The following is a 26,759-nucleotide window of genomic DNA, read 5'->3' on the forward strand; positions in this document are numbered from 1 at the left end:
GGGAGCTGCCACATCTGGTCAAGCAGCTGCGCCACTGAAGTCCCCTCAGTCTCAGCACCGGGTTGGCTGCACCAGACAAAAACTGGAGGGCAGGTCCATCTCCTCTCACCTCTCCACTGTGCTTCCCACGGCTCTGGGCCAGAACAACGCTACGGAGCACTGCTCGGAAACACGGCGCTAGCGCATCGCCTCTGCCAGGGAGCACAGCGCGGCGGTCACCGGAGCTGTGCCAGCTCAGCCAGGTGCCAAACCACAAAGGTGCACTGCCAGCACAGCAGCCCCCAGAGCTGACAGGATGCCCGCAGTCCTGGGAGCTATCCCACCAGCTTAGTAACAAAGCAACTTGCAGCACCTACAATTTTCTTCTCGGCAGATGAAGAACTCTCCTACCCTTAGGTACAGAGGAGGAACTGTGAGAAAACAGTGGCTGACTGTGAGCCCCCGGCTGCTTTGGTGTTCCTCCCTGTCAACCCGACGTATTTACAAGCACACAAACACATTCCGTTTAGCCCATCAGGTCAGTGGTTTTTCCTTCATTAAAGGCAAACATGCTAAAGTTACCAGAAACACACGGGCTGCAGCAGACAGATGAGGAACTTACATCTGGGCGTTTTTGTTACCATGAAATGGACACTTCCATACAGAACCTGTCATGTGGGTTTTAACAGGCATGAATTCTACATAGGTTAAAAGGAGATTCTGAGACAAACAGTACTGAAAAATAGTCCCATTTATTTGAAGTTCTGACAATAACAGGTACATATTAAGGAACAAATTAAGTCCTAACACAAGTTGGAGTAAAAACAATTACTTCTAGTCTGAACTTGACCCTAGGAACCTTCCTGTAAAAATCCGTGGCACTTCAGCTGCTTGTCTGGGAAATGTAGGGGACAGACATTCTTATTTAAAAAAGGTAAATTTCTTCAACTCAGTTCCACTCACATACAAAAGAGAACAAGATGACAACTAAGTTGTTAGGAAAACCATGAATCTAATGAGTACTTTGCCAAGTCAATAGGGAAGTCTCTCAGTTGAGGTATCGGATTGTTCTTCTTCATTGGTTTGACTCATCTATTCTCCTTCGGCAGAATGGACAACAGTTATGCTGGAGCACGAGAAGCTCATAGTCTTCTGTGTGGAACATCTAAGAATTAGGAACAAATTGAGGGACAAATTAGCCTGTGACTAGATCAAAGAAAATGCAAACTGAGCTCAATGGATTTTCTGACACATTCTGAAGCTATTACACAAGAATTGGCCCTCTTACCTTCAACTGCCTGTGAGAGCTATAACCTACAACAGAGCAGCATTTTGCAGATCACTGCCAGTGTAGCTGAAGATGCACAAAACAATGAATTACTTTTAGGAAGGATGAAAATTAGAGTTTGTGTAATCTACTGTGACTGAGTTCCAGTATTCCAAAAAGCCATTCCTGAGAAGGGAAGAAGGAAAAGAGGGACTGAACCACAAGCTAACTTAGTTTACTGACTGATTTTCCGTGCTAGAACAGGCTGAATGTCAGAGAGGCAGACCAAAAAGGAATAAGTACAAATCAGCATTTGTTGTTCAGCTGAGGTTTGCTCCACAGGTTCTGACTATGATTACTGTCAGTGCAGCTTCTCAAAGTTTTCTTCCCAAACTCAGCTACGTCAAGGTTTTCAGAAGACAGCTGTTCCTCTGTGCATCACAGTGCTTATTGTTTCATTGCTTCTCTGTCTCTACATCATTCAGGAATTTACTGAATATATCTTACAGTATAAAGTTATCAATGATTTGAATTGCTTCAGATAATTTCTCAGTATTTTCTTAAACCTCTCTATGAAAACACTACCTGAAAACACGATGGACACATGGTAATGGAGGCATCTGGTAGCAGGGAACGGTAGTACTGCCATCGCAACGGCTTTGGCCAGCGTTTAATCAGAACGTCCCTCCGACTCAGTGACTGGAGAACAGCACGATTCACAACCACTGGAACAAATTCTGAGCCTCCTTGCTGCAGGTGAGCAGATTTAGAAAGAAATTGTTACCAACTGCAAAGTCCTCTGAGGATTAATAAGATCTTGTAAAATGCAAAGTACAATTCAGCAGGAAAAGACAATATACAACTGGCCTGAGTCTGATCCCACCAAACTCACTGTCAGTTTTATCAACGTTACCAGTGACAACAGCATCCAGCTACATCTTTATCTTCTTCTCAGTGAGTTTCTATTACAGATGTTAACACAGCTCTTTGTAAAGAATACCCATGCCCACAGGCACGTATTAAAACCTCACAGTAATGACTGTTTTATAGTAATACCCACAGAAGACAACCCCACTGCATGATGATAAAACCAAATTCCAGAAACAGTTACTTTAAGATCTTTTTATATACCTTGGGGTTTTGTTTGTTTGTTTTTTATGATTTTCCCAGCAAACTTTTTTTTTAATTATTATTTTTTTTATTTTTATTTTTATTTTTTAAGAGAGGAGTTATTATCTGGTAAACCCCTTTCCCTCCCTAGTTCCATCTCTCTCAGCCCCCTGATCTGTATCTCTCTTGTAGTAGTCTACATAACACATTCACACTAGCAGAGCAGCATGAGCTGCAAGTCAAGATTTTCTATTGATTTTTATTGGGAGCAAGAAAGAAGCCATGGGAAGGCACTGGTAAGGCTCTTACCTCAAAGCTCAGTTTTGCTGTAAAGGGATCATCTTCAATAATGTCTGCATTGTCATCAAGCCTCAAACTCTGTGCATCTAAAGACATTTCTTAAGGAAGAACCAGAGTTTCTATAAAATTGGCTGTTCTCACTGTAGCTAGCACTCACAGAATAAATATAAAAACCATTCTAGCAGGACTGGTATTCTTGTTGCTCCAGAGGGTTAAGGTATTCTACAGTGCCTAGGTTATTACAGAAAGTACTAGAGAAGGGGTTACTCTGAGTACAGTAACTGGGGAACTTTACACTTGCAGCAGCTGTAGGCCAGCAAAACTGACTACAACCAAATATGACATCAGCGCTGCCTGATTTCCTGTCTGTCCACATCTGACATTGCAAAAAGCAAGTGAAGCCAACCCTTTAAATTACGTTTAAGTAGTTATAATCAGAGATTATGTTTTCTTATGCATTACTCTGCACCTAGCATTATGTGGCCCCCACAGCAACTGGGAGCTCTGGGTGCCAAAACATTACAAAAGAGATTCCAACAGGAATGGTCATGAAGAAAGTCCGTGCTGGTTTCCCTTGCTTTAGAAGAAAGCAGCCTCTAAAGCAAGCTGTTACTGGAAGTGAGTAGCACACTTCAGATTCTCCCCACTCTTTACTGAAAGCAGTTACAACAGAATAGGTACAGCATGGCATTCCACTGTTAAAATGAACAGATAATTAGAAACAAGGTTTTGTGATGAGAAATCTTTATAAACGTATTAGGTTTAACTAATATATCACTGTTTGTTATACTAACTTGAAAAGGAAACAAAATCATACTTGCATCAGTCGTATGACAAAAAAAATTAAACCTATAAAAAAATCAAAATTGCTTATTTATTCCTAAGAAAGGGACTGGAAACAGTATTTGATCAACAGGATACTGTCACTCATCATCTCTTGCCATTTATTCTCTCTCTTATTCAATCTTGGAGCTTCAAGATCAATGAGAGCTACAGCTTCTTCATCTGTGATGCCGTCTTCCAAATAGAACTCAACCAGATGCAGCACTTCTAAAGGGGTGTGAAAAACAAGGAGCATGACCTACAGGATCTCAGAAAAGGCCTTCTAGAAAATACTTTGCCCTTTAAGAAGTGAACATCCTCTGGCTTCTCCCCACACGTTCTCATGAAGGAGAAAACAAAGCAAAACAAAAGCAACCAAACAAAAAAATGCCTCAGCTTCTCAAAGGCTGACATCTGTGTTCACTGAACACTTTATACACTTGTGTTTCATAATAAAGCAATGCTTTGCTGCTGCTGTCCTGCAGTGAAATCCAACCATGCCTGGGACAAGAAGCAGCCTCTTAGGCAAATGTAACAACACTGAAAGGGAAGATTTGCTTGTCCAAGTAACATAGCAAAGGGAACACAGCAAGTGCTAAGGTATTCTGTCCAGTTTAACATTTATCTACATGAAAAGTACAACAAAGGATGATATTCCAACGCACCATAGGAGGACGCGGAGAAGACGAAAGGTTGTCTGCAATTAATGCAGACATTCCCCAAGTTATTTAGCAAAGGGTTGTTGGTAGAGCACCTGTAACACAAGGGTACAAGCTCCTGCAAAGACACATACAGAGCACAGTAACCATAAACAGGCCAGCATATCTGGTACACTTTGGTTTCAATTAAACAGGGGTTCCTTAGGTTTACGCCACTGATATTATATCAGCCCTAATCGGAAGAAATATTGCTGTGAAATCAGACCCTTAAACATCTGAAAACGCTTTTCTTTTTTAATAAAACAGCACGCTTTCACATTAAAAAATAGCTGTCTTCACCATGCCAGCAATGATATTTTCACCTTGCCTTCACAGTAACAGAAGCAAAATTTTGAATCAAATACATAGTACTAAAAGAAGTTGAAGGGAAGTTTACTGAGATTTTTTTTTTTTTACTGAGAATTTTTTTTCTTTGCAGGTTTGGTCAAATTCAAGTTTTCCAATTAATTCATTTCTCTTCTTTTCAAGAGCACAGTTATTTTAGGCAGTTCTTAAGACTGTGTTTCTATTATTTCAGGTAGCCAGGTGCTTGTTCAGTGCACAATACAATTTATTTTTAGTGAGTACTCCATGAGACGTGGCTTTATAGAGCACTGCAGAAATTCAGGCTTCAGTTAAAGAAGAAAAGGTGATAAAATAAGACTTAAGGAAGGAAGGTCATTCAAGGGATAGGGGGAGGAGGGAAGGAGTGCTAGGAGTTGGGACAAATGAAAGTGACCTCCAGCTGCAGAAAGTCATAAAGACCATGGTGTAATTGCATGTGGATCAGAGAGAAAAAGGCTTGAAGGAATTAATAGGCAGAGAAGAAGGTAGACACAAGACAGGAGAGGGAGGACAGAAGCTGCCTATCAAGAAAGAACTGATTTTAGTTTGTTCTCAGGAGCAAATGGAAGCCTGACGTGAAGAATAACAATAAAAGGACTGCTTCCAGTGGAAATATAATTTTACCACAGACCTAGCAGAATGTATTTCAGACTTTTATGCGTAAGGCAACTCAGATTCGTGGATTAGACTACTTATTAATGATTAAAAGGAAACAATGCAACTTACTTCACTGTCATGAAATGGCTTGGATCGGATTGTCAGGCTGCCCAACTCAATTGATTTCTGGAACCTAGCTGGAATCTGCAGTCCCTGTAACTTGTCATAGGCATGACGAGCCAGTTTATATGCACCAAGAGCTTTACTCTGTTTTGCCAGGGCAAATAATGTATTACTACAATTAAATTAAGGAATAAAAATACATATGGCATTTAGTAAAAACTACAGTGCTTTTTCCAGTCACAGAAAGTGTGCAACGAGGCATATTCTACAACAGCAGTTCAAATAGGCCTTAACAAAATACATATATATATATACACATAACTATATACTTAACTCCATTTAAATAAACAAATCTGAAAGGACTATCGAAGTGGCTGGGGGCAATTTTTAGTGAGGTAAGGAACTGCCCCTTGTCCTGGTTTGGCTAGGACAGAGCTCCTTTCCTCCTAGCAGCTGGTAGAGTGCTGTGTTTTGGCTTAGGATGGGAAGAGTGCTGATACCACCCCGATGTTTTAATTGTTGCAGAGCAAGCCAAGGACATCTCAGCTTCTCACTCTGTCCTGCCAGCAGGAGGGGACAGATCCAGGAGAGCTGACCCAAACTGGCCACAGGGGTGTTCCATCCCATCTGGGGTCACGCTGAACAATAAATAGGGGGGCTAGCCAGGATGGGGGGCGGCTGCTTGGGGATAGACTGGGCATTGGTCAGCGGGTGGTGAGCAACTGCATTGGGCATCACTTGTTCGTGCACGTTCTTAGTAGTAGTACTGTTAGCATTATTATTATTTTCCTTTCTTTTCTGTCCTAATAAACTGTCTTTATCTCAACCCACAGACTTTCATTTCTTTCTGACTCTCTCCCCCAACCCAGAGAGGGAGGGTGAGCAAACGGCTGTGAGGTGCGTGGCTGCCGGGTGGGTCAAACCACAACAACCCTACATTAATATTGCTTGGGTTAAATTTTCTGACTCTGTTTTGAAGTTAGTTTTGGAGTGAATGGATTTTCCCGTCCAAACTTTACATATATGGAGAGACAGACAGCTATGAACACCAGGCAATGCACTGCCACCTACTAAATGTACATCATCTTACTGGAAAGAACTCAGCGCATGCTGTGGCAGTGACCAAGGGGTGTCTCTTTCATGAGCATGTAACAATGACTGCTGTTTAGAAAGCTACCAATCCTCATGGGCACAAGGAATGTTACGAAAGACTTTTTGAAAGATCATTCCTTTGTAAGTGAGGAAGTTACTAAAAGGAAAGCAAACATCCCACCCAGAGCCACAACGGAAGCAAACCCAAGAATGTCACGCTTTCCCTAGGGCACCTGCTGACCCTTTTTGTTATTTTTTACGGACAGGTGCATTTCTACAGTGTTCACACAGGCCATTTATGAAGTATTTCCAGAAGATGCAATATGCACTAACAAAGCTGTGCAAACGTTATCTTGATAGACACTACACAGCTATACCAGCCTCATATGAAGCAAAAGCGCCTGTTTCTCCCCTCCCTCCACCACCTCCTGTCTCAGTTCAGTCTCCTTGCAGCAACACTGTCAAGATTCAGAGCCAACATCCTGTTTCGATGACTGGTATCCTAGAACTTGCTTCCCTGACAAAGGCGATGCATCAGACTGGGTGGGTGGCTGAGAATTACATGTTGGTTGATTTTTACAGCTCCCAAAGACTGGAGGGGGAAGGTAGTGCAGTTAAACACAATGGTTTGAAGGTGCTGATTATTTCCTTAGGGACACAAGTCAATTTCCATTAACTGTAACCAACAGCTGAAACTGAACATACCCTACAGTGGATCTCTGCATTGTGGGTCAGCTTCAATTATTCTTTTCATGCATTTCAGCCTCTAGATTCTGTGCTGTATTGGAAGGATACACTTTTGAGATCCCCAAAGGAGTCTCCTTTGTTAAGCTGTGAAGCAGAAACCTGGAAATATTGAAGAGTGTTTCGGGCAAGTGGAAACTGAAAGGCTCCTCCTGCAGTATTAAAAATAAACAGACATTTCTAAGCTGGCAAACTAACAATCTCTATCACTAAGCATCACAACACTAGGCATCTCAAGTACTGTGTCTCTTACATACAGTTGCAAAAAGAAGAGGTGCTGACAGAATATACCAAGTAGGTTTTACATGTGTAACACTGATGTTCATGCCTGCTACACACAGAAAGACAAAAAGAGATCCAATCTTTAACAGGCTATCTAAAAACAGGACCACTATTGGTGTGAAGTCTCCACCATTTATGGGCTGAAGTAGTCTGACCAGCACAGACCTCAACTGCAGAGAGTCTTCTTTTGCATAAGGGCATGGATCGAGGGTTCTCGAATGTTTTACAGAAGATGTTTTCACCAACAGTGGTGGTAACATTACTGTAACTGCTGGAAGCAGAGGGAGCTCCCTCCTCAAGACTGTCTATCATTCTGGAGTAATTTATAAATATCATTACTGATACAAGTACCACACTGTGGGAATCTCTAAGCTCGTTGCCTTCTGTTCAGAACTGTTTTCCATGATTAAAGAGCCTACCACAGCCAGCGCAGGACTAGAGACCCAGTCACTGGAACCAAGTCAATACAGCTAGCAAAAGAAGGACTGGGGGAGGAAATTCAACCGTTGTCATATCCTTCTGCCCACATTGAGACAAACACAGATCTGCTAAAATTGCACTGCAGCTTTTAGGAACTAAGACAACAGAAGTTCTTGTGCAGTACAATGGAAGGCAAAGAAATAAATTACTATACAGTATAATTGGTAAGTCATTAAATACCTCTAGTTATTCCTGCACTCCTAAAAGAAAAATGCTCATAAAGCATAAATACACAACTTCTAAGGTAAATACCTTACCGTGTATCTTTGAATATAGTGATAGACATGGTAAACTTCTGCCAAATGCTGGAAGTGATGAAACTTCTGTAACATTTCAGTCTTCTGTTGTTCATTCTCTGTGGGATGTAAAGGCATAAGTCTAAGTCTCCAAGATGAGTTTACGAGACTCAGTGGGGAGAAAACGATGTATTATGATACTAGTGCCAGCATTTCCAAAAGAAGTGCATGTCAGTCCAGGTGTGTCCCATCTACTTGTGCAAAACACAGGTTAAATAGACTTGCTGATTTTGTGAGCAAGTTTCTGCTTTAAAAAAGCATGGTAAAACACAACAGATAAAGCAATAGTTTTAACATAGCTAGAGGCTATGGCAGACTTAAAGGCAGAAAACAGTAGCTGTGCATCACTGGGAACTTCATTCATAACTTCAGAGTTTACAAGTAAAATGAGTTTTGAAACATTTGTTTCACAGATATTAAATACACCACTAAAAATGTGGAACAATTTGCATTCCCATACAATAACTCAGGGGTAATATGTCAGCACTATCAAGCAACAGCTGAACTAAAAAATGTACTTACAGCACCAGGCATAAGACAGCATTATCAATCTTTGTATTCGTTACCAAGCTACATCTCTTAACCACTGGCTCCGCCCCTCTCCCACTGCAGAAGAGATTATAGCTAATAACCAGGTTTTTATTTGTTGTCAAAAATAGTTTGTAAAGCATCTCCCCCAGCCACATTCAAGTACTAGGCAGATCTTATGCTCCAAGGCCACCTTTTAGTTACTAGTACTTTAACCTGCCACTCAGTTCTCTAGCTGAAGTGTGTTGAGGGAAGGTACGTGAGGATACAGGATCCCAGGAGACACTATTTCAATTCTAGCCAGATTTCAGAACGAGGCCTACACATGCCGATGTTGTTGTTTTGCTCATCTGTTTTAAATAAGCACATGGGAAAAACAGGGGACTACAAAAATAGCACAAGCCAGAGCTGCATACAGCACAAAAGAAGAAAAAAACATCAGTGAAGTAGTTACAGCAATTCTATCACAATTCACTAGTTGTTTACATGCACAAGAAGGTAACAAACACGAACTTCCTTTCAGTTACTTACCTTGGGCTATATCTAAACACTGCATGGAAAGCATCCAATAATAATAGGCTGCATCATTAAATCGGCTTTCAACCACAGCATTGTGTGTTAGCTGCTCCAGCACTCTAACAGCTTCACTCTGCCTGCCAGCCTTGTGGAATGCTATGAAGAAGGCCAAAACAAAGAGGATTTTACAGTGTGATTATATCAATTAACTGAAATTAATGTTTTTAAATTAAGAGCAGCCTATTCAGCCAATATCAAATCATCTACTCAGAGAGGATGAAAAGGATTATACACTCGTATTTTTCTCCTTGAAAGCAGCAATACTAATGGAACATGAGATGGATCTGTAGGTATTTTATGGCTTTTGCACTGTCTCAGGGGCTCTTGAGCTGACAGACATTGTACAATGCCGGGTGTTCCGTTTTTTTATTTAAATACAGAAAAGAGTAAAACCACAATGATCTTTTAGATTCATATACAAGCAAACTCTAAACACCACAAATCACACTTGCATTCAAAACTACAATAAATTGAAGTTAGTGCTCTAGTTTGCAATGCTGATTTTTTTTAAAAGATTATACCATTTACTATATCATTCTAGCATTTATTAAAAGCATTTCTTTAACTGAACCTCAGAAACCAGTATAAAGTTAGATCCTGAATTCTCACTTGATAAAAATGCATTTGGCAAACACTGCCTTCATATAGAGTAATAAAGGGAAAAAAATAAATAAAGATAGCACAATTGCCTCCTGACTTTAGGTAGTTTCGATATAACCAAATTCTCATATATACATACACAATGATCTCTAGCTCACCCCATTTGGGGGAATTTATATCAGCCAAGAAACTTCAGCAGTCCTCTGTGGAACTAACTGTGAACAATACACCTGTATGTGCAGAGCTCTATGTGCAAACTACTAAGCTGCCCTAAAAGCAGATGCTCAAAGGTTTACTGCTGAGACATATAAACTAGTTTTGTACAGACAGCTCACGTCTGGCATGTTCACTAGCTTGGCCCTTATATGCAAATGCAGTTATACTCTTAGATCCGAGCTGGCTCTGGAAACAGCAGATGCAACAGTCACATGGAGCTGCACCTGAGAAAAGGAAGTATACTAAAAACATGCTGGCTCCACATGGAGCTTGCTTCAAATCTCTTCTTATCCCTGGAACAATTTACGAATAAAATTTTGAAGCCTGTCCACATGATGGAAGGTTGACAGTTCTCTTTAAAGGTAATTTTATAAGCCTAACAAAAATCTAGAAAATTCTTAAAGAAACATGAAGATTTTACTTGTACAAAACTAACATTATCTAAACATAAGGAAAACAGGTCTTTCCACTCTGATCTGCAAAGTACTTGCTACACTTTGAATCTTATTGTGATGAAAATATTAATTAGAACAGTTCAGATTATATGCCAAATACCTGTAGCCACGTGTCAATCTCAGCTATGCAATGAGATGGAAAAATCTGGAACTATATTTGGATGCTATCGCTTCTGACAGATCCATAACATCTTCTAATTAATAGAGAGCTCCAGCTACTTTTCTTTAAGACTGGTCTGAAAACATGGTTTCTATTTGGTTTTGAATCTCACTGATAAGAAACCCTCGAGGGCAAAGACTGCATACTCTGTGTTGGAAAAGTACAGAGGACATTTTGAGTGTCCAGTGGTCTGTCTGCAAGTCTTACCTTTTTGGGCTTCTTCAAATCTATCGTTCTCTGCTAGCCACTGAGCATAAGGGACATAGACATCATCTTTGAATTCAGGATGCTTTTCACTCAAAGCAAATGCCTGAGGTACATAATAAATTCATTTTTAGCATACTGCGCGATTTAAACAGTTAAAAGGTTTAGCATACTCCACGGGATCAATCTTTTATTTCCGAGTAAATTCACAATGAAAATACATACACATAATACAGATTATATCCATCTTTTCTCCAGTATGAAACTAATGTATTTTAAAATAAAAAGCAATCACCAACAAAAGAAAAGCTAAGCATAGCAGCAGTCTGGATTATGAGTTAGGGAAACGTGAAAGTGTATCTAGGAAATTTAGTAAATTTCACAGCAGGAAACATGAAATGTTTTCATTTTTTTACTGAATGTATCTTCTAAAGAGACTGAAGCAACACTGTAAACAGGGTTTGCTTCCTAAACTCACTAACTGGTCAACAGAAGAATAAACATACAATTTTCAAAAGCACCTATATAATTTACAGGGGGGGGTAAGTGTCAGTTCTAGTGGCACTTCGAAAACCCTGAAGTTACACCTATCAAAATCTCAATTTGAAGAAATATGAACAGGTAACCCCAGCTTTGAAGTATGCGATACTGGCAGACTCATGCTTCCATGGAAAAACCCACTGAAGACAGCAAAACTTTACCTAATCATAAGCATAAATCTAGCTTATAAAGTGGGGTTCACACAGCATACATTCATCAGATCTACATCATACATATGCTATTCTCACTCACACATGTCCAAGTTATAAAAATAATGCAGCTCAAAACAGAATTTCCCTGATATTTCCCCTGATATATTTTATATTTATTCTAATGGGCTAGAAGCATCTTAAGGATTTGCATAGGAAATGGGCAACTATACCTCAACACGCAAAAAAGGTGTTCAGAAATGAGACCAAGAAATGTTCAGCTAGGACACTTAAGAAAACAAAAAAACACACTACACCAAAAAAAACACCAAAATCACCCATACACAAAATCAAAGAAAGAGCAATGAGCATACAAAATTAACCTGAGTACTCAGAATCACATTCTGTGGAAGCCTTCACCCTCCCTGCTTCCCCCTTCCCTCCAGTGGTGGAGGAACCAGACATTTATCTCCCTCCTTCAACCAGAGATAACAAGTAGCAGCAATTTTGAACAAAGGAACCAAAAGCATGCTTACTTCTTCCCAGCGAAGAGTCTCCACGTAGAGATGGACCAATGCTTTCAGGTCACCGACCTTCATGTATGTTTCTGCTGCATAGCCAGGGTTATCAAGTTTCTTAAAATAGAAGGCACATTTTAACAAAGGCTCACGCTCAGCTTTATCCAGTTTCCGAGCAACTTCTATTAACCTAGACACCATAAAAAGATGACAAACATTCCAGGTTCAGCTGCTATTTAACTATTGTAAGAACTTCACTGTTAATCGGCTATTATTTAATACTGTAACAGTAGTATCACGTGACCCACTGTTTGAACACTTACTGAAAGCTGTTTAAAACTCTTTTTATCTTTTACAAGCTCAAAACCTGTTCCTACAATCCTTACTAATGCACACAATTCCGTATCACAACAAACTGTCCTCAGAGGGTTTGCTCAGTCATGGACAGAGGGAAGCAGTAGGTCCTCCATCACTAAGTCACATGGGACACGATTCCTTAACTCTGACCTAAAAAAACCCAAACTCATGAATAAACATTACTCCATTTGCCACAAGGGAAACTGAGTCAAGGGAATGCGGAGTCACTTGTCCAAGTTTTTATGTTAACTCAGCAGAAGACCCGAAGTATGAATTACTGTGAATCAAGAAGTATTTGACCAGCAGAAGAGTTGCCCAAGAATTTATGTCTAGCAATTCCGTGCTCCAGTTCTCAGTTGCAACAGTTTAAAACATAAACAGGCTACCAAATACAGTCACTGCTGTGACAATTACTCTGAAATGTTTAAGGCATGCATATTTTAGAAGACAGCCCCATAATACTGAGGAACCCAATTTATTACTGTAACACAGTTATTTTCATAGCATAATGCCCCTATGCTCTTAACATTTAATGCAACTTTTGAAACATATTAAATTGTAGATGTGCTTCAAATACAGCTTATGCACCTTTGTTTATATCATACTGAGTGTATCAAACGGGTTTTGTCCTATTTTAAAGTTATGCAGAATTCACTCAAGTTTCTGTTATACAGTAACTCTGAGATGGAATTAAAACCTACGTATCAACCCAGCCATGGTCCCCGCTGATTTCTATGGCTTTCATGTGCTCGCCTGCAGAAAGGTACATCTCCACTGCTGCTTTGGGCTCATTGATATTCTTGGCCCAATCTGCTTGCTTTTTGATTAGCATCTTTGTGTCTTTGGGATCTCCAGACCTGAGAAAATCCTGAAATAGCACAGTACAAAAAAAGTTGGCATTACTTTCTGGTCACAAACACTGTTACATTCTGAATTCTAAAATACATAAGGGCTTTTTTGATTAATATTGTTATGCCTTCTAAGAAAAAAAACAGTGCATACAGAGCAACAGAAATCGATCCAGCTTTCAGCAACTAATCAAAGGCCAATGTTCAGTAGGAAACAATGGCAAGTCTCCCCTCTACACAGGTAAATTAAAAAACAGATAAATGAAAGTGAGAGATTCTGTGAGGGCTATGAGCAGAATGACAAAGATGCCTCAGAGGTTATCAGTAGCTTTCCAAGGAATCAAGCTGGGAGGTTTCCCCTGTTGAACCTGTTTAAGTAGATATAAACTACTTTTGTAGTTTTGTGTTTTGTCTTTTTTTTTTTCATAGATTTCTGCATGCCATCTAGGAACACAGCTTTCTAAAACAAAATGGTATTAATCTTAAAAGGAGAGAGAGAGAGAGAGAGAGAAATACCAATTTTAAGTTTTTTTTTAAGAAAGTGCTCTTTCATTCTCAAAGATGACTCAACCCTGTGCTTAGGTAACACCAGTACATCCACTTAAATTATACATAAGCATCAGGATGCCCCAAAAATCAATTAAAGACTGAAATCTCATTTTCTGCAAATACCCTTGATAATTGTCCTACCATATATCAAAGAAGTTCTGTAAGGATGGAATGACAGCTGCTCAAGAGAGCTACAACTACTGGCTGGACTTCTGCACAGTAAGGCAAACTGCAAGTCTGGATGCTGCAATGATGACCGTTTTGAAACTATTTTTAATAGTTTGTTCAGCTTCTGCCAATACCAAAGCCCTGGCACCATATGGTTCACATCTGTGACATCATGCAGCAGGAAAAAAATTGTACTTCAAAACTGGAAGATCAATTAAAGGCAATTTTGGCTGTTAAGAGAACAGACTACTGTTCTTTAAAACAGCTTTTACCAAATGAAAAATTGGAACAGAGGAGGAATGGAAAACTACGTAGATAGGAAAGATACCTGATCCTCAAGGTTTCTATTAAATTCTGTTTCAGATTAAAAAACAAACAAGACCCACAACACAAAAAACACACATAGCAGAACTGTTCCAGTATCACAGCTCACCACTTTCCCTGATGCAGATAGTCAGCAGGTACAGAACTACAACCAGATGTCAGCTCTTAACACCAGAACAAAATCCTATGTCAAGTTCATTTAACTACTGCAACACAGCCCTGATTCAGGAGACTAACTGTACAGATGTTGTGATAATCTTCTAACATGAAAAACTGAAGACAAGGAATCAAGTTGAACAACCTTTGATACAACTTCTGTTTGCCAGCATAGGTCATCAGAGATAAGTCCAAAATCAAAAGCTCAGCTTCTTCAAGTATAAAGAGGGTTTTATTTTGTGAGTTCTCAGTAATTTGTGATCTGGTACTGTGATAATGAGCCTATGACCACATATCAAAGGACTTCCTGACCTCTGCCTTTAGTCTGGTCTCTCTAGCTGGAACTAATCAAAGTTAACCTCAAACACAAGAAATCAGACTCTGAAAGGGTCTCTTTGCTTAATTCTGGCAACATTAACCCCCTCCTCCCCCCTCCATCTATCTCTCCTTGGAAAAAATACCTGGCACGCAAGGGTGTTTCCCATGTTCTTCCATGCATCATGCACTCCCTGCACAAGAGGCTTCCTTCAAATGCTAATAAGTACCTTTAGTTTCTTCTGCATGGAATTACTCTCAAGGATAGGAGGCACAAGACCTTTTGCTCTCCACTAAATATAAATGTGACTACTGCCAAGAATTAAAAGATTCTAATGAAGGCTTATGGGAAAATTTTCATCCATGAATTACTTTATGTTCAAGAAGAGCCAAAACACTGAAGCTAACGAAGACTCATCAGCCAAAAATAGCAGCAGTCCAACTTACATCAGCCAAGTCCCAAAGTATTTATATATTAAGCACTTGGAAGAAAAAGCTCTCTGTAGCATAATTCAGGAATCTATGCTAAAACAGTTCATATGCATGTCATGGTAAAGTCTTTGTCCAGTACTGGTCAGAATAAGGCTCTGACAAGCGATGAACAACACTGAACACTGCATACGTTCTCAGTGATATTCAGATGAAAACACCATAGAAGACAAAAGGTAAATGATGCTTTCTTATCACCATATAAAAACATCACTTGTTAAAACGGTATTCAATTTATTTCTACTTGGGGACAGAGTTAAGAAAAAATGCCAAGACAGATTGATTCTTGGGAAGCAAAATCTCTAAGGAACAAAAATATACTAGTTCAGTATATTACACAGTTTATAAAATATATTAATACAGACTTAAATGTTTAAGTTCAAACTATGAAAGAAAAATATTTTTGTTGCAATAGGGAAGTGAATTAAACACATGGCGCACATACCTCACACCTCCACTTCAGAAGCCAGTAAATAAATAAAAAGGATTCTTGAGCAACCAGTGGGAAAGAAACCACTATGAAAACTAGATTTTTAGTTTTTGAAGAAGGGAAATGACTATGGATGACACTCTATAACCAAAATCCCAAAGTCACCCCTGGTAGTGCCTATTAAAAAGTTCACTGAAAAGCCACGAGCCACATGGATACGCTTGGGACTACACAATACACAATCTGCTACCTTGGTTACAGGCTCTGAAGAAAAATGCCACCATTGCTTATAGAAACAGAAGACAGACGTTTTCCACACCTGTAAGCCTAAATGGACTTCAGCCAACTAAAAGAGAAAGTTGGAATGCAAAACCCGCTCTTCATCCTGTCCTTTTACAGAATCACAGTTTGAAAACATTTACAGGTACCTGTTAGTATTTCTGCATTTAAATTCTCAGTTGCAAACTATTACCTTTGCATAGTCAAACATGCGTAAATCAGAGTACATATCCAGAGCTAGGTTCTCATGCCCACTCTTTTTGTACAGCTTCGCTGCCTCGTGGAATTTTCCCTGGTAGGCATAAACATCTGCTAGGAACAGTTCATTGACATTTTCTCCATGCTTCTTCCGCTCCTGGAAAAAAGAAACAACAAGATGTAGAACATTCTAGATGATCAAGACCCAGGTGAGAAACAGGCATTGACGGAGCTGGATTTTCAAGCTCAGATTTTAGCTGTTAATAAAATCCTGTAACATGATACGATGATTATGCTTCTCCTACATTTTTGGTGAATTTATAATTAAACGATTCAATCTCTTTATTAAAATTAGGAAGAGCAAAATTAAATGTCACTACACAAGCCAAACTGTTGAAAAAAATCACTTCTCTTGATTTCATATAGGAAAATGAACAGACACTATCATTATGCTATTTAAAAAGAAAGTATCTGACGGGTTCCTTATTTTCTCCCATCAAAACTCACTAGCATATAGTTCAGCTAAATTAACAATATGTGAGGGTGGGGAGAAAAACAAACATGAAAATAACTGTTAGCAATAAGCAGAGTCACAAAGTCATCAAGCACAGTGCCACTGACTCTGTCACCACATACAAGAGCTCGGGAGGCATTCAGAGCGCCTGCACATGTTCTCCTGCAACCTGGAGGGGCTTGTTCCGTGCAGGAAGCTACCACACGTGCCAAGCATGTGCAGTGCCACAGCCGCCTTTCTGCAGATCAGGCAGTGCAGCAATGCCATACACACTGCACGCAGACAGGCGTTTGTTTTACCCCGTATCTCAGACATGCATCAGTGCCCGGCTTTGGATAGAATTGTTACTGGTCTACCCCATATGAAAATACGTAGCTATGAACTAAATTCAACAAAAACTGCACTAAAGAGGCAAAAGCATTCCACATGCACACACATTTGAATCTCTGCTGCCAAAGGAGACCCTCACCACCACTGCTTCCAGTCCCATTTATTGGTAAGGGCTGTTGAAAGTTCCCTTTTAGAATTTCATTAAAATAACAATCAGAGGAATTGTTACGCCATTTTTGAAAGATTTCACATAATCTTGCCAGATAAAAAGATCTGGCAGCTATGTTTCCTACTGTCATCAATTAGAAAAAAAGTGTCATTACCAAGAGAAAACAGTCATATTAATGAAATGTGTGCTTAATTACACCCTTACAAGCCTGAAAAGGAATCCAATATACCACAAGCAACAGTAAGCAACGATGCAGAACTCTCAATTCAGAAGAAGCATCTTCAAGAAGTCTGAAAGTTTCTGCTGATTTACAAGGGGAATCTTAATAATTAAACAGACTACAACATTATAGTAGCAGAATATTCTCAGCAGATGCAGATCTGGAGAAGCATGGGTAAAAAAGAAAGGTTATTATTGGTGAGAGAATGCTCCCATCTACTTATTTACCCTTTAAGAAAAAAAAGGTGGGGTGGGGGGTGCTCCTAGCACAGAGCTTGTCCCATGTTAGACACCAAGAAAAAAGTTAACTGCAACCAACAAATGGCTGACATTTTGACAGAACCAGGACGGCTTTGCAAGGAATGGAAGGCAAGGGACGTGTTCTTGCAGAGAAGGTGCAAATCTATTTAGCATGAGATAGAGGAATCCCCTTTATGCCACCTCAACACAGATCTTCAAACCAAGCATTATCATCAAGTGGTCTCTGTAAAAGGACAAGAGAGCATGTCTTTTAATGTGCTCATGACAGACAGTTATTGTCAAGTGAAATTCTATCAAGAAGTGTGAAAAGAATGAGAAGTAGTGATTAGAACACAGCATGGAAGTAAGGAATCCTAAATTCTATTTCCAGTTGTCACAGACTTGTCATGAGACCTTGAGTTTGTCATTTTATTTCTCTGGGCCTGTTTCTGGTTCTGCAAAGAGAAGATAGTAGTAATTATCTACCTCCAGGGGGTAAGGAAAGGCTTAATTAACTCATGTTTATGAAGTATTCTGTACTAAGATCTATTAGCACAGTAGTATTCTACCAACTATTAGTTGAATATTTTTCCAGTTTTCCTGAATGCTTCTAAGTTCTCATACAGTGCACTGTCCCACAACTGCATTTTTCTCCCAGTTAAGTTTCAGCCCCATGACCAGAATTAGAGTCATCCCTGCTAATCAGGATTTCTCACTCTGAACACAAATCCAACAGGCAGAAGCACTGACTGAACAGACATCTCTCCAACACAGAAGGCACGTATTTCAGCACAGCGTGTTTTCTTACACTATCTTTAACATTCTCTTACCTCAATACTGCTGATCAATTCTAGATATCTAAGGTCTCTTATTCTGGTAAATGCCTATTGAAAAGAAAAAGAATAAAAGGAGTTTACTTGAAAAGCCAGGAAACCAACAAAATGTTGTTACACATAAATCAAGCTGTCTTTGTGCATGTAGGACAAACAGCAACACGCCGATTTTTGTGTCTGGGCAGCACCCAACCTGGTGGGCTCTTACCACAACCAGGGCCCCTCAGCCACTACAATAAATATGACAAGGGGACAGCTCAAATGGCTGAGCACTGAAAACAAGCGGTGAAGGTAGGGACTAGTAGTTGTATGCATGTCAGTCTCACAGGAAATGCAAAATACCTTGTAAAATGTTACATGCTTTTATTCTGGCTATTTTACAGCATTTCTACTTTTCTGTTAGACGTGGTACACACTAAAATTTAAGGAGACTATTACAAGTATAACATATAAATGACTGTATTGCTGAAACAATACACATATGCTTATGGTTTTTATACCATTCTTAAAATTCAGTATAGAAGCAGCCCAGGGAGAAGACAGCAAGAAGGCAAGACAGAAGTACTGGGAGACGGGGTAGTATCTTTGGCGAATGGAGATAAATGCACAACCCAAAGTCCCAAGTGGCAAAGTCACGTGCAAGTTACAGCAGCTTAGCACTTCTTCTTGACAGGCATCAAAAAATAGAAATTTAACTCTTTAGACTGAATGTTCAAGACGTGCAGCCAAACTAGTGCTTAAGAGGGCATAGAATATTCTGCTTACACCAGATCGGACTAGGAACTACGAGAGCCTTTAATGTCAAGAAGCTGCTTTTGTTCACATTAATCCGCTCTAATTCTAAGAGGGCACTACTTTAAAATTCCAAGGAGGCACTGAAAACTTCTTTTTAAGAGTATCTATTTGCATAAAACCATATATGAAACTGGAATTATTCTGATGCTTCCACCTCATGAAAAAAAGAGAAAAATAAAGCATTTAACGTCCTAAAAAAAAATAAAAAACCCCTGTTATTAAAAGATGCCTATCATTGCAGGCCATTCCCTGCATATTTTTAGAATGCTTTGTCTTTCATACAATATTTATGGCATTGAACTCAGTTTGCCCTCTCTTATTTGAAAAAAGATGCTGAAGGAAAAATAGGGAAAGTATTTTATGCCAGAGAAAACTGTGTTCTTTGGTATATGCCCACCTACATAATACTCCCCAAAATGAGACATCCCTGATAGAAGGTGACTAAAATGATGACATGCCACCATCACCATCCTCAAAGAAAACTAACATGTAAGTAAAAAACAATGAAATCTACACATTTAAACTGAGGTTCTGAAACACTTGGGGTGGAGGACACAAAGAATAGATTTATAGGCTGGGGGGAGGCTTAGCTGGGAAATTCTTTGCTGCCACCTGGTGGTGAGCAGCACCACTGAACAACTTCCCAGTTCGATTTCTCAAACTCATCAGCTCATTTTCCAGCAGATGTAAGAAGCTTTTCTTTATATTTAGCACTTATTTAGAACATGGCATTTATCTAGAAGAAAAAAAATGGATCCCTGTTTAAAATCTCATCTCCAGATCTTGTATATAACACAGACCACGCCTAGGACAAGTCAGATAGTAACAGAAACACCACTTCATGTTCCAGCAATTAAGAAGAAACAATGACAGCAAAATAAATAAATAAATAAATAAATAAATAAATAAATAAATAAATAAATAAATAAATAAATAAATAAATCTGCTAATCAAGCTAATAACTACTTTACCTTTTTAGCTGTTTCAAACTCCAGTCCTTCTAAGGCTTCCATGGCCAGTTCTTTCCAGTCAGCATCTGTCACTCCTAAACATGCAATTTGATACGCTTCTTTAAACATTTTCCGTTCCAGATATTGATACATGGGCGCAGACTGAGGATTTCCATTGGAAAAATGTGTATTAGAAAGCATAATACTGAGGTACATTTGTGAAATTCTCTATACAGTCAGAAAAAAATTACATTCCAATCACAACTTTTATGAAATTCCACAGGGAATAAATGTGTGTTTTTGTACAATGTGTAGAATAACATTCTGGGGGAATTATCAGTGTATCTTCAGAGCAGCTTGGTTAATTATATTCCAAACACATCCACCTTGAAGTCTTCACTTCCCAGCACATTAGGAAGTAGTTAATGAATTCTTCTGATTCCTCTGAGCACTGTACATGCTAGATATTATGTATGAAGGTTTTTTGTTGTTCTGTTTGTTTTTAAAGAAAATACTATGAAGACAGAGCAAAGGAGGGAGTAGTTTGTTCTCGGAGGCTCCCAGCATGGCAGGTTACCCAACAGACCAGGACAGAGCATCCCTAGAAATATTTAAACCAACAGCAAGGGGCATCGTGAGGAAGTAACTCCACTGTGCCAACCTGATGATAAAGCTGTTTTACCAAGACTGAAACTATTAAGCCCAGAAGATGCTGACTCTCCTAAGGACCTGCCCTAAAAGCAAATTAAGGAGAAACGCTGTCAACTGCTGCAGGCTGATGCAAACAGAACAAGGCTCAGGGACCTGCAGCTACAGTTCAAACCCTCTGAATGAGCACAGGGTGCTGCTGCTTCCTTAATTCTGGGTTTGCAAGTAAAGAAAGGATGCATATTGACCTCCATGTTACTTTTACCAATTTATCTCAAAACCTTATACTTTTTGATCCTCTCTCCCACCAAAGTACACTTTTGAATAACCTGCCTAAAGCATTCCAAAGAAGCACACTAGGCTTGGTATATCTCACAGCTACCAACCGTACTGGACAATCCAGACTTCAATTAAGGGGTCTAATTACTTAATCAGCGTAACATCTACAGAGTAGGCAGGGATCTAACACAGGATATCCATTAGTTCAACAAAAGCACATAGCACATTTGCCTTCTTCGTTGACCTTGAATTGCAAATCTTGCACAAAAATGTGGGTCAGAAGTGAGTCACAAACCGTTTTTTTTCCTTTTTTGTTTGTTTCTTAGACTGCTTTGTACTCTTCCATTGCTTCCCATAATATAGAAAATAGCATTTTGTGGATGGCAATTTATAAACTTGGCATATAAAGACTACGCGTACATGATACAGTCAAACTAAAGCATGCAGCTTAAATATTACCTAAATACACTTAGATGATGCAGTATTTGTTGTACTCATAAGGAAAATAAAATGAAAACTTGAAGAAAGATACACAAACTACATTAAGAATACAGGAAGAGGTAACACCCGCACCATAAATTTAAAAGCAAAGGTGACTATAAGTACATTTGCAAGTAGGGAAGTAGGAAGAATCAACAGCAAAAAGGAAATTAGATTCATTATGATCAAATAAAAATAAAATAGATCATGCAATGTATCTTATATGGCAATAAAGAAGATTTGTAATTGCAATCACTACGGTAACAGAATACTGGTATATTTCAGAAAAGCTTCTTCACTTCTTAAACACTGGTGTTTACGAAATGTAAAGCAACACTTAATGAGATAAAAGGATTACCTGCGGAACTTCAACAGCTGACATAGAAAAAACATGAAGACAGAAGATCTTGGAGCCGTTGTAACCCACAACAAAGCCTTGAAGTTTTTGTTGATGGACAGGGAAGTTACTAGCTTTGATATTGAGGTAACCCCCTCCAGAAAAGCAAAGCATGTCCTCACACTGTGTATTCCATGCCACGCTGTTAGCATTGGGTTCCTAATGAACAAAATAACTGATGATTACAACAGATACAACCACATAATCTTTCCTAAGAAATATGCATCCTTCAGATAGAACATTTCATCTATTATAGCCTGGCATGTGCACACACACACACACACACATGTATTTATTATTTACATTTGCAATAATCTAAAGCCTCATATATTACTAAACGGATTTACAGAGCCATATTTTACATTTCAACAGCTATAATTGTCTTTTTTTTGTTTTGCATTTGGTAATTATCTATACTAGCAAACTGTAGAACGTACTATTCCGCAATAATAAACTGTTTGCTAGCTACCGCACTGAACTGATCATTTTTGTGCCTGTAACTCAAAGAAAGACCTTGTCTTTGTAGCACTTCATACTTTCTATACAGTATTCTCTGAAAATACTTCAAATGAGTGAACGCTCAGAGGGACTGTTAAGCTTTCAATAAAGAGAGAATTATTATTCATGTTATAGTCTGGGAATACATAACAAACAAGTTTAGGCTTTGTGTTCATATTATGATAAAGCCAAAATTCTTGTTAACATTAATACTTGAAAAGGAACCAGGACAGAGCTCTGAATTAACCCGAAAGGGTCACTTGTTACAGTGTTCTTCATTCAGCTGTTGCTCACACATCTCCTGTCTTCTAATTCCTCATCTACCAACCCTAAAACAGTAGTTTTCACTGAGATATAGTTACTTTCTATAAACAGAAATTAATGGTTTAAATAAGTTACTCAAACTTAAAACTTTTGTTATGTTCTGTGTTCTCAATCTCTTCCTGCCCCACCCCTCCCTTTTTTTTTAGGGATTGAGAACAAGACTAAGTTTTACCTGAAACAGCAACTCTTTGGTATGAATATCATACACTAAGCAGGTATCATTTTCATCAACCACTGCGAGCTTGTTTCGAGATGCACTCATATCCAGACAGCGCACAGCTGTGGATTGCTTCAACAGGACGATCGCAAAGACATTATCAACAAATATCTTCAGAATCTAGACATATTTGAAACCAAAGTCAGTCAAGTTTTTGTTCCTAGAACTAGAAATCACACTGAGTACAAATGCTAATGCTGTATAAAGCACGCAATTGCATTTTTTTTTCTCAGAGAAATTGTAAAATAAAATTAAAAAAAGGCTTCCAGTCTGAGGTATCTTGAAATTCAAGACTTGTTTCCAGACATACTCTAGCTTGCAAGCCCACACAAATAGGACATTTGCTAAGCATCCTGAAATTTTTAATCCTCCGCTTTAACAATTACATTAATATATGACTAAAGGAAAGTATAACATTGATACAGAAGACACTAAGGATCTCAAATTCCTTTCTACTTCTGTCCTTAACATCAGTATCTGTGGGCTCCAGTTTGCAGCTCTCTGAGGACACACACACACACACCACCACCCCTCCAATGACAAATGTTCTCCCAGTTCACCAAGACCTCTGTTTTTGTCAGTTGTTCTAGCAACATATGGGCTTAAAAGTCAAGCAAGTTTGCATAAATTTTGTATCCAGAGAAAATGAAAGAAAGAAGCAAGCATTTTTAAACACAAGATGAGATTCAGTCAAATAAAATTTTAGGTTATGAGAAAACATGCTGCTCTTAAAGGTCTCCCCCAAAGAGCATGAAACAGGTTTTATTTTCAGTGAAAAGACACATACCAGACGTTATGTGTTACCTGACCATTCTTTAGACCAACTAAGAGGCCTTCTCTTCCTGGAGGTCCTCCAATTACTTTAATGTAACGAATAAGAGATTCCATCAGCCATTCCCGTTCTTTAACGCCACTAAATGAGAGGCACTGCAATCTTTTCTCCTAAAGACACAGTAATGTACACAATACTGCATAAAGAAAAAAACTTTGTGCCTCTGAGGTTTTGCATTTTTACCTATACTGGGTGTGCCTATTTCACAAACAAAAAAATCAGAATGTCAGCCAATTTAACAGAGTGAATTCTTTAGGGCTTCTTAGTGCTATGAACAAACAAACACGCAAAAACAACAAAAAAAAAAACACCTGGTTTTGCAGCTCACCTTTGCCCAAAGGTTTCCCTGCATTGGGTGCTACAGTTCTCTATGGCAACTGTTTTACTAAAGCAGAGCTGCCTGCGGCATGCCACAGGCATAGCTGACGATGTGGGCGCTGTACATGGTAACAGCACTACACGTTGTATTGTCTAAGAGTGCAAACCCGTACAGTTCTTCCCCTTAAGATATCAAACTTTTCCTACCAGCTCTTTGGAAAGCTACCTTCAAGTCTGAATATACCCCAAAACTACTTTTAATTTTAAGGCACATACCTGGCATAAAATTATGTGATCTGAACATACAACCAGCAAGTTGCATTCAAATTTCTTTACTATTTTTTCCTTCACCCGATAATACATATCTGAAGAATCATCTGAGTATAGCTCATAAATCAAGATTTTCTCTGGCATCTGGATGGCTAATCTGTTTTTGTAGATTGCAATTTTCTTTACAAGCTCTCTGCCTTTTATTCTAACTAGAGGGAAAGAAAAACAAAGAAAACATAGTATAGGCTGACATGAAATAACAGACTAAGTCAGAAAAAATCATTATGAAGATAAAATTTATTTTTTCTGAAGCACCTACATTTAACAGCAGATTGCTGCTAGGATATGTTTGTTTTTCTGCATCTATATAAATTGTTATGTGGATAGAAGGTCATCTTCCTCCACTTTTTTTTTTTCAACTGCACATTCCTGACCAGTATTTGATCCCTTCCCATAAAAAGCCAAATTAGCACAAAAATAAAAATCAGCACAAACTGTTGAGGTTGCAAGTAAAAACAAAACAAAACAAAACACAATATAAATATATATATATATAGGTATTTTTATCTCATTTGCACAGATTAAAATCTTATCTTAAAAGCTTCTGCCCCCTCCCATCATCCTTTCAAATCCCCATATCTTTCATTAAGCTTGTCAGCACTAATCCTCCAGAACCCAAGTTTGCACTCTCATCCTGCAAAAAGGATCCTCAATTTTACTGTGAAAATGCCAACAATCTAACTGGTAGATGAAGCATGTATTCCAAGTGTTCTGATGGATATTAAAAAAAAAAAAAGTAACGAGATTGAAGCTTTGGCCTGGAAGTGTGAAATTACCTTTTTGTTCAGTGATGAGGTGTTGGACAATAACATCAGTCATGCTGTCTCTGTAAGCATAGCGATCTTTATAAAGTCCATGAACAGTGCTGAAAATCAACTGATAAAAGGATATTGTTCCATCCTGGCACCCTACTGCCTGAACACGAGGAGAAAATAATTTTAGTTAATTGGTACATGTAGGTAAGAATTGGCAAAACTTGCAGTATTTATGAGCATTATGTTCCTTTTCCTGCATAATGTATAGACTGAAAGCAATTACAGGTTACTTGTACTAAAACAGTGTCAGAAACGCTGTTGACCTTTGTAGTGCAAAGCAAGGACTGATGCTATCATAGACTTGATTTATGTTTTGGGTTGTTGTTTTTGTTTGTTTTCTTATGGTGGTGGTTTTAGTGTTTTTTGTTTGTTTGTTTTAAATCTTCTCTGCATCTCTTAACATTTGTGTATTAGCAGACTGCAGCATTTATGACTAACAGTTGCCCTGCTGGTATTTTCCACAAGGTATAAAGCTAGAAACTCTAAATAGAAACAGAACTCAAACATTTTCTTCCCATCATAGAACTAGATTTGGTCGACTTAGAAGTCATTATCATTTTTTTCCCCTCCTCCTTCTCCTCCATTCCCAAACCCTCCTCTTTGTAAATCAAAATGCAGCAAATGCTTACCATCTGAAAGCAAGAATGACACTCATTTACTGCCATACTGCAGCCCATGTTTTACTTCTGCAGGATATTTTTAATTTCAGTGTGAGCTGAAATATTTTAGGAGCTCACTAAACAGTGTTTAGGTTCTGTTGTCTCACTAGGGACATACAGAGTAGACAAATGAATTTGAAAATGTATGGCCTTGCCTTATGGCTCACTGTCTGTGGAAATACCAGTAAAATGTACCTACTCACCACATAGTTGGAGTCTGGTTTAGCTTTGCACGTCCACACCCAGCTACTTTGCTCTCCTATGGTTCCAAGACGCACACCATCCTTCGTGAAGAGTGAAACTTGTTTATCGGAACCTCCCAGTAAAATATACTCTCCCTTAGTAAAATAGCTGACACAGCAAGGGTCAAAATTGAGCACTCTGTCCTTCCCAATCTAGGAGGGAAAATAAAAATACATAAGTAAAAAATATTAACAAAAGGATCGTTTCGTATCTTCCCAAGGCAGCAATAACAGGTGAATATCAACGCAAGGATCTTTTTCTTAGTGGCAACTGCTGTCTAAGACCGTTCTCCTCATCTCTCCAGCCACGCACAACTTTTCAATACTTATTGTCTATCTTAATATTCCAAAAGGCAGTTCTAAATTACATCCAAAAGTCACACAAGCTGTAAAGGCATTAATACAAGAATTTTAAGACAGTAGCTGAGTTGCCACAGGAGACACAAGAGCTAGAGAAAAATCTGGTTGGGGGCGGG

The 26,759-nt window shown here is 38.8% G+C and overlaps 1 protein-coding gene across 7 annotated transcripts in view; it reads right to left on the reverse strand.

The window, feature by feature from the left end:
- Positions 1-712: 712 nt before the first annotated feature.
- IFT122 (intraflagellar transport 122) overlaps positions 713-26,759 on the reverse strand; it is a 32,473-nt gene continuing 6,426 nt past the window's right edge. For 4 of the 7 annotated variants that reach the window (XM_027468058.3, XM_027468057.3, XM_072044194.1 and 1 more), the window contains 21 exons: positions 26,245-26,436; positions 25,344-25,482; positions 24,514-24,716; positions 23,892-24,029; positions 23,043-23,207; positions 22,010-22,207; positions 20,266-20,406; positions 18,497-18,550; positions 16,190-16,351; positions 13,140-13,306; positions 12,100-12,271; positions 10,878-10,980; positions 9,195-9,335; positions 8,097-8,194; positions 7,129-7,229; positions 5,248-5,413; positions 4,144-4,255; positions 3,578-3,706; positions 2,666-2,742; positions 1,832-1,996; positions 713-1,144 (listed from right to left, as the gene is read on the reverse strand). In XM_027468058.3, coding sequence (XP_027323859.1) covers positions 1,055-1,144; positions 1,832-1,996; positions 2,666-2,742; positions 3,578-3,706; positions 4,144-4,255; positions 5,248-5,413; positions 7,129-7,229; positions 8,097-8,194; positions 9,195-9,335; positions 10,878-10,980; positions 12,100-12,271; positions 13,140-13,306; positions 16,190-16,351; positions 18,497-18,550; positions 20,266-20,406; positions 22,010-22,207; positions 23,043-23,207; positions 23,892-24,029; positions 24,514-24,716; positions 25,344-25,482; positions 26,245-26,436 — 2,913 coding nt within the window. In that variant the 3' untranslated portion in view covers positions 713-1,054. Of the gene's footprint in view, positions 1,145-1,831; positions 1,997-2,665; positions 2,743-3,577; positions 3,707-4,143; positions 4,256-5,247; positions 5,414-7,128; positions 7,230-8,096; positions 8,195-9,194; positions 9,336-10,877; positions 10,981-12,099; positions 12,272-13,139; positions 13,307-16,189; positions 16,352-18,496; positions 18,551-20,265; positions 20,407-22,009; positions 22,208-23,042; positions 23,208-23,891; positions 24,030-24,513; positions 24,717-25,343; positions 25,483-26,244; positions 26,437-26,759 lie in introns of those variants that run through there. The other 3 variants (XM_038185676.2, XR_003500410.3, XR_003500411.3) reach the window with 3 other exon arrangements.

Source organism: Anas platyrhynchos, chromosome 13, assembly GCF_047663525.1.
Source record: "Anas platyrhynchos isolate ZD024472 breed Pekin duck chromosome 13, IASCAAS_PekinDuck_T2T, whole genome shotgun sequence".
Lineage (NCBI taxonomy): Eukaryota > Metazoa > Chordata > Aves > Anseriformes > Anatidae > Anas > Anas platyrhynchos.